Raw genomic sequence first — 14,805 nt, forward strand, 5'->3', positions numbered from 1 at the left:
ATTCCTCTCTACCAACAAATGTAGATATTTGATACCAATACATTATATATTACATAAGCAAGCTACTGAAATTTAAGGAGACAACTAGATTTCTAGGTGGATTAGCCCGACAGGCTACTGAAATTGTCAAACATTTCCTTGAACATTGTGGTCATTGTTGTGGTCATCATCATTATTATTTAAATCAAGTCAACTCACCTCTTGTTGTGACTGTCCTAGTCTAGAATTCAAGCTCTCTGTATTCTGTTCTGCCTCCTTTAGCTTGGTTCGTATACTTTTCAAATCAGCCTTAAGTTTATGCACATCGTTATTTAGAGATTCCACAGTCTCATCTCTTGCCTTGATAGTGTTCATCTTATCTTTTAGTTGTTGTTGGAGGTTAGCGAGATCTTGCTTCTGCTTCTCAATGGACTCATCCTTCTGTTTCATCTGGATCATATCAAAATTAATTGGTTTTTATTTATTTATATAGAAAACAGCACAGATGAAACTGGCACATAATAAATTTAGAGAGCGACAAACTCAGAACATGTGGAGATTGAACCAATGCACTCAAGATTTCTGTTCTGGGAGATATCCAACTGCACCACACACACAAATACAGCATCCATTCCAATAACCACCCAAGGTGCTTAACAAAGTCATTTTGGATGGGCGCTTATTATTTATATTGTTTACATAATTGCATATGAAAAAAATGGCCCAAAATATTCATCCATCATCATCAGTGTGACATCATATGTTTAAGACCATGTTCCAGATTTGCATGAGCAGTTAATAATATCACTTTGCTTGTTGTAAAATCAATGGGTTGGCACTTATAGGGGCATGGGCGGTTAATGGAACAAATACAGTACATGAACTTACCCGTCATGACCAATTCTGCTCAAGTGTCACAATGGCCAAAAACAATGTTTGCTAAATTAAGAAACCGGGCCTATGAGACGAGGCAAGACACCAATGTATTATTTGTGTCCTCCTGATGTTTAAAAATGATTCTCTAAGGATTGTACCTTTAACTTTGATTTTCATGCATAGTACCACATATCTCATAGTAATGGTCCTGCAGAATACACATCCTGCACTTGTCATTCTTGAGTTGCCTTACAATCCAATAAACTCACTATAAAGCATTTACATTTGGCCTAATCTCAAGAAAACTGCTGCTTACTGAAATACAAGTAGTGGGACAGTTTAAGTATCTCAGCAAACTTTCCCTGAAGATGCACATAGCAATTGCTGACACGCCTTTATCATAAAATAAACATTTATCTCACCTTATATGTAATTTCAGACACCTGTTTCTCAAGGCTTTGTATACTGGTTGCCGACGTCCCTTCTAACATCTGTAACTGTGATACAACATGGCTATATCTATCCTTGTAGTTGTTTAACTCAGTGTTAAGTTCTTCCATTGAATACTGATTCTGTTGTAGTAAGTCTTCATAACTTGCTATCTCCTGTTTGGCATGGGCAAGGGCATCTTCTGTTTCCTCTAATGTATGGTTACTTTGGGAGATCTGTAAAAGAGATAATATTAATGCTCTGCATGCTAGCCATAAGCTTCAACATAAAAAGTTTTGAGATATTTTCTCAAAATATCAAGAGCTATCTTAAGAACCACTGAACCAATACTAGGCCAAAAAAAAGGAGATTTGCTTTAGGGAGTGAGTTGGCACAGCTGTTGCACCATTGAATCCTGGGTTTAAAACCTGGCTGTGCCCAAGGAGTCAGGTCTGTTATAGTATGTGCACTTGGTACCAATCCTGATCCATGCTTGCTCTCGCAGGTTTTCTCCAGTATCTCCGTCTAACGAGGCCGTTGGTAATATAAAATATAATGCGGTAGGCCACTGGTTAAATAAAAGTTCTTGATAAGCAGCAACTTGGTTTGGTAGTGAATTTATTTCTTCATCTCCACAACATCAAAATGCAAAGTCATATCAAATCATAAAAATGTAAGAGCGAACTCATTGTGTGTTGGTTCGATTGGAATGATTCGGCCAGGGGCGTAGCAAGCGGGGGGGACAGGGTGGACGAAGTCCATGGGCCCTGAGGGTTCAGGGGCCCCAAGCAAAAGAGAAAATGAAATAAGCGCTGATTAAGGAGATGCTAAAAGGCATGGCCGAATTTACCTGTGCCAGGCCAAAATTTGGAGGCCCAAAACTCACCATGAGGAAGGCATGTGCACTCAAAAGACCAAGTTTGGTTTACAAACTGGGGGCCAAAGATTGACAGTGGTGGCAAAAGTATTGCAAATTAGAGGGATATAAGCATATTTTGTTCCGATCTTACTAATACATTTCCGGGGGACATTTGCGCGCGAAATAAATTTTCAGTTTCAGACCATTTTAGCCCAAAATGAAGGTGAACTTTACTATGTGAAGGGCTAGTATGATATGTGAGAAGCACGCAAAATTGTGCAATTTTACCATATTTTGGTCCAAAACATGGTGTTGTCGGGCTAAGAGGAACATGCACACGGAATTTTTGGGGCCCCTCTGGCCCAATGGTAAATACAGCCCTGCTAAAAGGGCCCCATTATATTTCTTGTCCATGGGCCCCCGAGGCTCTTGCTACGCCCCTGGATTCGGCAATAGCCGTGTGTGAAAGGAATCAGAATCCTAAATCGTGAATTTCCCAACAAGAATGTCTTACAAAAAGGTAAGACTCCCGCATCAACATTCTGCACTGTTACATCCGGTTTCCTCCTGCTTTCAAATTCGGTGGTTAAGTGCTTAGTTATTAAAAACTTCTTTCACCCAATGGAATTTGGGGACCTGCACAGATAATTGGTGAATGTTACAATCTAAGTGCGGCTGGCCTTGTTGATGCGATTTGATTCTGATGATTCACCAGCTGCAGTGGTAAATGGCAGTGAAATTGCACCTGTTCTGGCTAACTTCCATTTCAAATAATACAGGAGGAGTATGGTTTTCAAAATGATTAACTCTGACCAGTTACATTTGAAAAACATACTCCCCCTGTGGAAGATATTTCCAAAATCTTCCACAGGGGTAGTGTTAATTCTAAATGGAATAGCCATTGACTCACCTGTTCCAGTGCACTTCTATGCACCTGTTGTGTCTTATTCAAATCTGTTGTTAGATTCTCTATACTCTGCTTATACTTGACACTTAATCCATGTGTTTCTTGTAATCAAGATCATTGGGCTAATTCATTTAAAATCCACACTACCTCTGTGGAAGATTTAACTAAAGTCTTCCACAGACAGAGTATGAGTTTTGAATAGAATAGCCAATTGGGTAACTTCCATTTCAAATATGAGTACTCACTCCAGTTGTGGAAGATAATGATTAACTCTGACCTACATTTGAAAACATACTCCCCCTGTGGAAGATATTTCCAAAATCTTCCACAGGGGTAGTGTTAATTTTAAATTCAACAACTCTTCCTATTCCTTTGTACAGTTGTTAATCTGTGATGAATCCACAGTTCAGTAGTGTATACGCGAACGCAAGGTTACGCGTTAAGCATAAGCGCGTAAAATTTGTCATGCCTGGAACATATGCATAAACATGAACTCTCTTATGTTGGCGGTAGCAGCTAAATATTACCGCTTTATTCTTTAGTTTCATTGCAGATATTAACAGAAAAATACCGCGATCTTTTTGTAAGGTTGAGTGGCAATGGCAAACGGACATTCCGAATAAAAGAATCATGTGAATTAGACATCTTTACCTTGTTTCGTTGTTGAAAGGATTCAATCATATTTCACTGTTGTTCATCACCGATTAACAACTCGCGTCTGGCGCGTCCGCGTGGTTTACTTCACTCGGGCAGCTAAAGTTGCCCTCGCAAAGTAAACCACTCAGACAACGCGGACGCATCGTTGTTAATCGGTGATGAACAACGGTGAAACATGATTGAATCCCTCATGGAATAGCCCATAGACTCACCTGTTCCAGTGCACTTCTATGCACCTGTTGTGTCTTATTCAAATCTGTTGTTAGATTCTCTATACTCTGCTTATACTTGACACTTAATCCATGTGTTTCTTGTAATCGAGATCCTTGCTCTTCTAATTCTCGCTTCAGCTTGTTGATCTGAGCCGTTCTACTACGTTCTTCTTCTGTTCTATGTTGTTTCTCCTGTTGGATTTCAGCTTGTAGTTTACTGATGGTAGACAGGTGATCTTGGACCTAGTGTAAGAAACAACAGAAGTGATGTTTATCATTAGCTAGGCATTAGAGCTAGAATTTACTAATAACCAGAAACCTAATTGAAACACTGTGCGATTTAATGATTTATTTTTAACATTTTAGCCTTGATATCACTTAATGAAACCATGTAATTATCATCAACAAACAAAGCAGCTATATGGTAGAACACTTCCAAAAGATTAGAGATGTTTATTATTATCTATTTACAAATACTAATTTGGTGCTCTACAATGATCATAGCGCCTTACATTAACAAAGAAACCAAGAAGCATAAAAACAAATAATAAGAAGCACTCAACATTATCAATGTGGCTCTGTTTTCATTTCCCTTTTGCAGGCAACTTTTCATTTTGGACCCCATTGGAAATAAGTTGGCATATTTAGCCAACTTTATGGGTTATCCTGGCTCATTGACTTGGTTGTGTGTTTCTTGTGATGATGATAGTTTGCTTATTTGTTATTTTCTGTATTGTTGTCAATTTTGCCAAATAAATAATAAATAAATAAATAAATAAACTACAATAAGAAAAAAAATTATCAATCATCGAGAAAGTAATGAGTTTTCAGATGTCTCTTGAAGATGTAGACAGACTTTCTGATGCAAAAAGGGAGCTGGTTCCAGAAATTGGGGCCAGCTGCATGAACTGATTTATCACCAGTTTTGTGAGCTCATAGATCATGAAGAGACTTATAAATATACAGGAGTTTTCAGATGTCTCTTGAAAATGTAGGCAGACTCTCTGATGCAACAGATAGCTGGTTCTTATATTGAATTCTTTCATTGATAGGAAGCAAACAAGGGGTACAAAAAAGCTGTGGCGAGCTCTGGTTTTGTCCACAAGCAAACACCAATCACACAGCTTTATTTTGCAGGCATTAAGTTCTCCAGTGCTGTATAATAAATAGTAGGCAAAAAATATTAATAGGACCAGAGAGTTGTGCTTCTGATCATGTTAGGTATACAGCTCTGTGATAATACATACCTCTTGTCTGACTTCTTGCAATTGATCCTGAATCTGTTGAGTAAACCTGTCATCAGAAGCAATCTGAAAAACAATTGAAAACTAGAAGGCTATATATTTGTACACAAATACGGCTATACCCGCATGTTATCGGTGTACCCAAACTTACAGTCCTTATTTGCTGAGGACTCAAATAAAGAAATTGTAAAAAGTCGTCCAATTGGGCAGAAAATGTGTAAAAAGTGAAAGTCCAAGTCACAAGCTTTAATTGAATGTAGGTTGCAGTGTCGTAGCACTTAAAATAAAGAAATTGTAAAAAGTCCCCTAACCCAGGGGAGTCGTCTCTCTTACTCTCCATAGGTTGCTGTTGTCAGTATCTCTTACTCACAGTGAGGCTATGCAATATGATTAGGGGGAAACTATTCCAGAGGGAGTATGTAAATTAAATGGAACAGCCATTTCAGAGGGAGTATGTAAATTAAACGGAGCAGCCTATTTTGGGGCCATTTCAGAGGGAGTATGTAAATTAAATGGAACAGCCAATGGGTATGTAATTTAACTGGAACAGCCTTAACGCTGGTATTTCTAATTATAATATAATACGATCTGTCTGTTTTAGTCCTACGTGTGTGGGGTGGATGGGTGTGTGGGTGTTAGTTACAATATAATTCTCAGGTGATATCTGTGTACATATTCTGAGCCCGGAAGCTGCTTTCTTTGATGAGAAACGGCCCGCCCTTTGTTTTAACATTTGGGGCCATGGGGCCCATAATATTTGACTTATGAGGCCCATGTACATAATTATGTTGAAGAATAATTCTCTAGTGCTATCAGTAGACTCAAGCTGGCCACTGTAGCTACTTTATTTACTGAGTAACGGCCGGCCCTATGTTTTAGCGTTTGGGGCCCTGTGGCCAATATTATGCGATATATGGGGCTCATATGTACATATAACAATGTAATTATCAAGTGCAATCTGTATACAAACTCTGAGCCATACAGCTGCTTTATATGATGAGAAACAGCCGGCCCTTTGTTTTAACATTTGGGCCCCTGGGGCCCAATATATATGACTTATGGGGCTCATGTACATATGTTAAAGTACGATTCTCAAGTGCTATCAGTTTACTCAAGCTGGGCATTGTAGCTGATTTATTTACTGAGTAACGGCCGGCCCTATGTTTTAGCGTTTGGGGCCCTGGGGCCCATATTATGTGACATATGGGAGTTATATATACATATGACAATATAATACTAAAAGACCTATCTGTATATCAAATCTGAACCCTGTAGCTACTTTATTTGCTGAGAAACGACCGGCCCTTTGTTTTAACATTAGGGCCCCTGGGGCCCCTAGCCTTGTACATCTGGGGCCAAAATGGGCAAAAGGCACATCTACAACTTAGGGCCCATACATATGCCACATATGAGGCCTAGTGATCTTGTACTTTTAGAGCTAGGCTTGTCAATCTGTTGCACCATATTTTAACATTTGGGCCCCTGGGCCCCATAATATATAACATATGGGGCTCTTGTATATTTGTGAATATAGAGTACCCCTAGGGCTATCAGTGTACCAACTCACGGCCCTGAGGCTGCTTCATTTGATGAGAAACGGTGTGCTTTGTATTTCCACATTTGGGCCCCTGGGGCCCATGACCTTTGACCTCTGGGGCCAAGATGGGCAAAAGGCACTTCTACGGGGTAGTGCCCATAAGTGTACCATAGTTTTAGCGCTAGCCTTGACAGAATGATGTGTTTGATAGGAGAAGGAGGAGAACTAGAGGGCACAGTTGTGTTTGACCAAACACGAATATCTATGCCTGTGTTTTCCCCCTTAACCCACCATGACATTCTTAATCCATCATGACACCCCATATTCTAAAAGGGCTATCAGTATACCAACTAAAAAAATTAAAATAAATAAATTAATTAAAAATCAAATAATACCCCTTTAATTGCATTTGCTGTGTAAGCGCTTGAGGCGCTCCTCCTTAAATAATGCAACAAACATGTTCCATACAAAAAAAATCCAAAAAAAAAAAAAAAAAAAATCAAAATCTGAATACCCCTTTAATCCCAAAACGGAGTGTCCCTTTAATGGCTGTTCCATCACCCTAACACCCACTGACACCCCATATTCTAAAAGGGCTATCAGTATACCAAAAAAAAAATTAAAATTAATTAATTAAAAATCAAATAATAGCCCTTTAATTGCATTTGCTGTATGGCGCTTGAGGCGCTCCTCCTTAAATAATGCAACAAACACGTTCCATACAAAAAAAATCAAAAAAAAAAAAAAATCAAAAAATCGGAATACCCCTTTAATCCCAAAACGAAGTGTCCCTTTAATGGCTGTTCCATCACCCTAACACCAACTGACACCCCATATTCTAAAAGGGCTATCAGTATACCAACAAAAAAAATTAAAATTAATTAATTAATTAAAAATCAAATAATAGCCCTTTAATTGCATTTGCTGTGTAAGCGCTTGAGGCGCTCCTCCTTAAATAATGCAACAAACATGTTCCATACAAAAAAAAAAATCTGAATACCCCTTTAATCCCAAAGCGGAGTGTCCTTTAATTGCTGTTCCATCACCCTACACTGAAAACCTATCTGTGTACCAAATCTGAGCCCTGTAGCTACTTTATTTGCTGAGAAACGGCCGGCCCTTTGTTTTAACATTTGGGCCTCTGGGCCCCTAGCCTTAAAAAAATCTGGGGCCATAATTGTTAAAATGCATATCTACAAGTTCGGGCCCATCGTGTGCCACATATGAGCCCTAGTGCCCTTGTAGTTTCACAGCTAACCTTGTCAAACTGTTGCCCTTTTTTTTAAACATTTGGGGCCCTGGGGCCCATAATATATGACATATGGGGCTCATGTATACATGTAAATATAGAGTACTCCTGGGGCTATCAGTGCACCAACTCAGGGCCCTGAGGCTGCTTTATTTGATGAGAAAGCGGCATGCTTTGTATTTTTACATTTGGGCCCCTGGGGCCCGTGACCTTACCTATGGGGCCAAAATAGGCAAAAGGCACATCTATGGGGTAGGGCCATTAAGTGTGCCAAATATGAGCCATGGGGTCCTTGTAGTTTTGGAGATAGCCCTGTTAATGTGAAGGGTCAGAAGGAGAAGAAGAAGAAGGAAAAGGAGAAGACTAAAGAGCATAAGCAGAATATCTATGCCCTGTTCCACAGGCATAGATAAGGAGGAGATGGAGGAGAAGAAACCGTAGGATGGCAATATACCTGTCCATGGATATAAGGATTTGATTCATCTTCATCTCAAATTATATTTACCATCGCATTTGTATTGATGGTAAGCACTGTCACTATTATATCCGTTTTATAGTACTGCATGCAATGAACAACATATTTTTTTTTTTCACAGGTTGTGATATCCAGATATGTGACACAATCAAGGGAAATGAGTCGGATGTCGCAAATATTGATTTTGAGATATTGGCAAAGAAAGTGTTAAAATTCTTTTGTTTTATATTGTTTTCAGCAATTGATAAATTGATGTAACTTCACAAAGAAAAGTCGTATCAACATGGGGTTTTCAGTTTCTGAAAGCTCTTAATGTCCTCTTTAGATCAGGGTCGACATGTGACTCATTCCCCTTGATCATGTCACATATTCCCATATCAAAGCTGATATAAAGGCTATGACAGGGTCTATGCTAAGTGCATGAGCTGATGATGGTAGACTTTTTTGCATGACCTGATGATGGTAGACCTTTTCAGAGGGAGCTTTATGGAAAACACTGCGGTCATCAGCAACCATGAAAACAGATTCAACCCAATCACTTTCTGGCCACAGTGGACCCCTACATCCAATATGGTGTGTAAAGTAAGATCAACATGGTACATGATCAGTGTACAAAATCATACCACACCATTGAACCCACTGTCACCAGTATGTGATTGATTGTGATGTGTTTGTTTACTGCACACTACATCTTTCTGAACTAATTCTATTGTTAACCCTCTGAGCACTACTTGCCGATCTAACATTGCCTGATTGGTCAATTATGTGATATCTTCACTTTAATCACCAATCAGAATGGAGCTTTGCAAATAATTCACCCCAATTTTTTTGTGTGGTGAAATTATTCTAACAATGTTGCTGATTGGTCTAATTGATAATGAAAACTTCTTTTTGTCCAATCGGCAGGTTGTTCTCATGGGGTTACTGTGCATTTACCTTCCTTTCCCTCTGTGACAGGTCATCTTTGAGATCTTGAGATTCCATCTGTAATTCTTTTATTCTCATCTGTAACTGCTCTACTCTCTCCTCTCTGCTTTGTAACTGAACAAAAAAACAAATAAAAAACACATAAAAAAACAAAAAACAAATAGCTGTGATAATATAAAAGGTTTAAAAGACATCCATGATTAGTGGGATTCTTGCATGGTTTTAATTCTTAAGAAAACAATTGTTTTTGTGCGCAAGTAGTTCTCTGCTGATGCTTATCTTGTAAGAGTTTTACATCTGTGAAAAATGTTCTTTATGGCCAACAGAAAAAATTATTGAGCAAAGTCTACTGTATTGTTTGTAATATTATCAGTGAAAAAAAAAGTTTCAAAATCGGTTGCTCACTTCCGGGATCACATTCAAGATGGTGGTGCCCATGGAACTGTGTGGAACATGATATTTTCGCGGTAAATATACCAAAATTACATCCCTATGCACCACTACTCCATACTACAGGGTACGATAGAAAGAGCCAGCGGTACCTATCGGGGTACCGATAGGGCTATAAGACCTTTAAGATTGTGCCTTACCTCTTCCAATGATCCATGATACTGCTGTTGTGCCGTGTCTAATTCTGATTGTAACTTAATATTACTCTTATCTCTACTAGCCACCTCATTCTGACACGTCCGATGTTTTTCCTGCATGATAGTGATGTCCATCTCCTGCTGCTGTACGCGCTCTGCTAGCTTGAGTAGCTCCTGGGCATCATGCTGAGCTTGAATGGATAGCTTGTTGTTGTCTGACTTGAAGTGTTTTAATTCTTCTTCTACTTTCACCACCTAAATAAAACAATTGGTAATATGTGATATGATGAGTGATGTCATTTGTCAATATCCTACTTACGAAATATGTAACTTGCAACAACGAAATGAGTATAAAATCGAGAGTTGGTAGTTTTGAGACATCCTGGCGGCTGAGTTGATGTTCTTTGTTTAATACCTTTAGGCACCAGAAACAAATTAGTTCGATCTTTGGATCGACCTTCGATGCTGCTTCGATGCTTGTTATTAATGAACTATCAACTAATTAATCAGAATTAATGCTAAATTTATATTGGTCAATATCACTACAGGCACAAATTAATATTTTATCACAATTAAAACTAGTAAATTAATTGATTTCATAAATATTAAGGACCGAACAAGCATCGACGGTCGATCGAAAGATCAAACTAATTTGTTTCTTTTGCCTTACAAGCCAGTAGTATGTCCTTTGTGAATGGCCCATTGTGCCCCATTCACAAAGGACATATAGACATACTACTGGCTTGAACAGGTAGCCAGGGCATTTTGAAACTACCTACTTGCGACTTTATGCTCATTTCGTGGGAGTAGGTCACATATGTAATTTATAGTCTGGGCAAGCGAAGCATGTTTTTGAACTTTATAGCTTAATTCGACTCTGACCATGATGCTGAGTTCAGGTAACAGACCTGGGGATGCATACATGGGCACCCCCTTTTTTGCAAGGGTTCGGACTTCAGAGCCTACAAACCCAGCTCAAATCCTGCCATCTTGATCCCTAACCATCCTGAATGCTTCAAAACCGTACAGCCTGGGCACCTCTCCTTCATCCAACAGGTGGCAATGAACAACTCTTAAGGCACCTCCAACCAAACCCACTTCAGGGCATTAGAGTTAATATATCTTCTTTTTGAATTACTAACCTCATCATAACAAGCTGCATACTGTTGCTGAGATTCAGCCATGTCTTCCCTTAACTGAGCTATCAACTGATCTCTGTCTAAAATGGTTTGCTTCATACTAGTAATCTGAAATAAAACAGTGAAAAAATACACAAATCATAACAATCAGTGTTTCAAAAATGTATCAGTCTTATGCCTGTGTCATGTAAGCAGTCACCACAAGTGCAGTGGTCTTTTTTCCAATGATGTACACCACTGGAAAAAAAAAAGCTATGCTCATTGTGACTGCTTAGTATGAGACTGGCATCAAAGGTACACCAATATTTATCCAACATCACTTACTTGCCAGGAGCAATCCTCCACTGGTAACACCCATTTCAGCAGTGTTGCTAGAACTTCTCAGTACCAAGATGCGGCAAGTTAGCTTACTATGCTGTAGCCAATGGCTTTTAAGTAACCCCAATTTTTGACGTCCCCAAATAATGATGATGACAATCTTAATACAGCGCCCAATGATAATGACTCTAGGTGTTTTACGTCCACCATGATAAACCGTAAATGCAGTAATTCGATAATTAATAGAGAGACAAAGGAAAAAATTACGCCATCAATATTGAAAATACTGTGCAAAAAGATTAAGTCTAGAGACATAACTTAAATATATTCAGGGACAGAGACCGTCAGATGCTACTGCGTAGATTGTTAGAGAGGTGTGCTACTGCAGAGCCAAAAAGAACTTGGTTGAACAGAGGATAGGTGTGTTCAATTGGCACCCAGATGATAATCTTAAGATTCTAGATGGGGAATGAATACAGCTAAACAAGATCACCAATATGTAGTGATATGCCATGGGTAGCTTTGATAGTTTGCAGCAGAATTTTAAAGGCTCTCCTGTGCATCCTAACTCTCAAAATACAATAGACTAAACAAGATTTCAATAAATATTTTATAAGGCAATTTGTTAGTAAAGTTGGTAAGACTAATTTTATGGACCCCTCCTGATGAGAATCCAAATAGAGGCAGAAGACCACTTTAATACCCTGACACCATCAGGAGTGATATTGGCCTACAGCCATCAGAGAATCAACAACTGATGAAAGACAGAAGATTTTGGGCCCAGTCAGGTTTGCTTAGGTCATTTTTATAGGCTAATTAATGTTATATTAAATTAGTATAGATGAGTTGACTTCTGGCGTCAATGCCTGGCAGTATCTTACGCATCATCACAATTTCCATTGTTTTTGCCTGGCAGTATGCACAGCGCATCATATTTTGTTCAGGGCTCCCGCCACATCACAATAAGGCTATTGAACAGTGTAGTGATGGCATGGAGTTCCCTCAACCATATCGATATACCAGTCCCTTGCCTTTGTTGATAAACATTGAGGTCAATTCATCTATATGTTAGATCCAGCTATGTTAAATTACATTAGGCAAGGGGACAAAATAAGGATATATTAGGTCTGGTTAACTTGGATTAAAGTTTGTTCGGCTTATAATAGGCAAAAATATAAAACTCATGGGTATTGATATAGAATGGCATGCATGCAGTTGGGCGCAACACTTATGCTAGTTGCAAGTTGCATTAATGCACGACTGGTGCACACTTATGTACAATTATGTGAGTGTTAGTTGGGATTTTATTGACACACGCAGTAACATAATCCAAATAATTGTTGCCTATTAAATACCAAACAAACTTCAGGTTAGGTTCATTCACCACGCTATAGCCAAAGTAAATTTCCTAGTTCAGAGTTATGTGCCATGAGTTGAGCGTATATGTGTATGAACGCAGAAGTGATAAACAGTCATGCTGATTGGCTAATCAACAATCATGACATCAAGGCAGTTGACCCAATGGTCATTCAGGTTCAGCGTATACAAGGGGAGTTGACGTGCATCTTCTACACGCTTGATGATCACCATCGCATACCTGGAATTCTTTACAATTGTGTCCTGCGACCACGCAATGAACGTGAAGTTGCAAGTTGGTAGTTCCGAGATGCCCTGGCTAGTAACTGCGTTGGTGTTCTTTGTTCCACGCACACCTGTTCAAGCCAATAGTATGTCTGTGTGTCCTTTGTGAATGGGAGCACAAATGGGCCATTCACGAAGAACATCAACTCAGCAGCCAGGGTGTTTTAAACCTACCAACTAGCGACTTTACGCTCATTTCGTGGTAACAAGTCAAAATTAGGAAATTTCTTTACAACCTCTCATGACCTGTTATAGGAAACAAGACAACAAATTAAAAAGACATTGTTATTTCATGGAAATATTTTCATTTTATTGGTCAATTCACAAAATCAGTTGTAAAAAACAGTTGATCAACTCATTTATAAATTGTTACAAATGTCCTCTGAATTCATTTATAAATGTAAAATACATACAACATACAATTAGAAATGGGGCACCATATTTCATGTTAAAATATTCACTGATAGCAAGTTTTAGTTTTTCATATTCGGCTATTCGGTTGAAGTCCATATCCCCTATGGGAGACATGACCTTAATCTTACACAAAGGGAACGTGAATTTTAAATGGGGTTACCAGAATAGGTGATTCCATCTGAAATCTACACCCCTGGGAGGTCATATCTTTCATCATAGGGGTATATGAATTTCAACCGCAATAGCCTGTTACTGTAGTCAATGTACAAGTTTGTGGAACTATAATGTTTTCTTACTTTTTATTTTGTTTACAGCCAGTAACATTTTAATGAATATAGTTTCATTTTATCTATAAAAAATTTAAAAATCAAAATACAATTTCACTTATTCGTTGTGATTTTGTTGATACAGTGTGTCCAAACCTGGGATTTCAGCTGCCAGTGACTGTAGAACAACATGAAAAACAACATGTTCATCATGATGTGACCACAATAATGCATCATAAATTCCCTTCTTTTAAGACATTTGGGTCCGATTTCTTGAAGCTTGGCTAGTGGTCAGGCCTCCAAAGCCAGTAGGCTAGCCTTGCCAATGTGGATCCATTCAATTGATTTTTCTTTCTGGGTGAAATTGTATACATGTATAGGACTAATTGGACTTTAGCCTGATGGTTTAGGAAGCCTGACCACTAGCCATGCTTCGAGAAACCAGCCCTTGGAGGCTTTAAGCATTGTAAGTTTGTGATTTTACAAAAATCCAACTTTTAAAAGTGAATTCTACTATTAATTGATCTTTGAATTTCATCGGACGGGTAATGGATGGCCTAGGCATTTTTCAGAACGTCTAAGTTTGCGATCGCCTGTCCAAAAGACAGGTGCACAGGTCACTTGTGAAGCCCTTGTATTGATCAAGGAGATTACATCATCATGAGGTATGTATTTATTACTGGAAGAATTATATATACAGGGCAGGTCAACAGACATGGGATAACAATACCATATATGGAATCCACTTACAACATTTAGGGTTTTTTTTACAAAAATGCTTGATAAAAAAGTAATTTGCGACCCAATGCAAGTAAATGAGGCTGAATGGGGAGAAAGAGCAAAATTGAGATATTTATTATCAATATTTATATGAATCGATGAACATTTTTTGATTCCAAAGTTAATGTTGTAAAGCATTCCTTTCAAAATTGATAAATAATTGAAAATATTGTTGTCTCGTCACATCATATACACATTAGCGAAATTATTTTCTAATATGCCAATGAAAGAAATATAAAAAAAAATTATTAAAAACATTTTCCCATTTCATAAAACTAGTAGACCTTGGACATGATAGAATATGTTGCA

At 38.4% G+C, this 14,805-nt stretch overlaps 1 protein-coding gene across 1 annotated transcript in view; it reads right to left on the reverse strand.

The window, feature by feature from the left end:
* The window catches only part of LOC140172662 (uncharacterized), a 162,602-nt gene that overhangs the window by 49,415 nt on the left and 98,382 nt on the right, over window positions 1-14,805 (reverse strand). The window contains exons 25-31 of the mRNA XM_072195794.1: window positions 11,081-11,157; window positions 9,942-10,193; window positions 9,361-9,465; window positions 5,167-5,229; window positions 3,920-4,162; window positions 1,278-1,520; window positions 199-429 (exon numbers count right to left, since the gene is read on the reverse strand). Of these exons, the coding sequence (XP_072051895.1) occupies window positions 199-429; window positions 1,278-1,520; window positions 3,920-4,162; window positions 5,167-5,229; window positions 9,361-9,465; window positions 9,942-10,193; window positions 11,081-11,157 (1,214 nt within the window). The remainder of the gene's footprint in view (window positions 1-198; window positions 430-1,277; window positions 1,521-3,919; window positions 4,163-5,166; window positions 5,230-9,360; window positions 9,466-9,941; window positions 10,194-11,080; window positions 11,158-14,805) is intronic.

This window comes from Amphiura filiformis, chromosome 16 (genome assembly GCF_039555335.1).
Source record: "Amphiura filiformis chromosome 16, Afil_fr2py, whole genome shotgun sequence".
Classification (NCBI taxonomy): Eukaryota; Metazoa; Echinodermata; class Ophiuroidea; order Amphilepidida; family Amphiuridae; genus Amphiura; species Amphiura filiformis.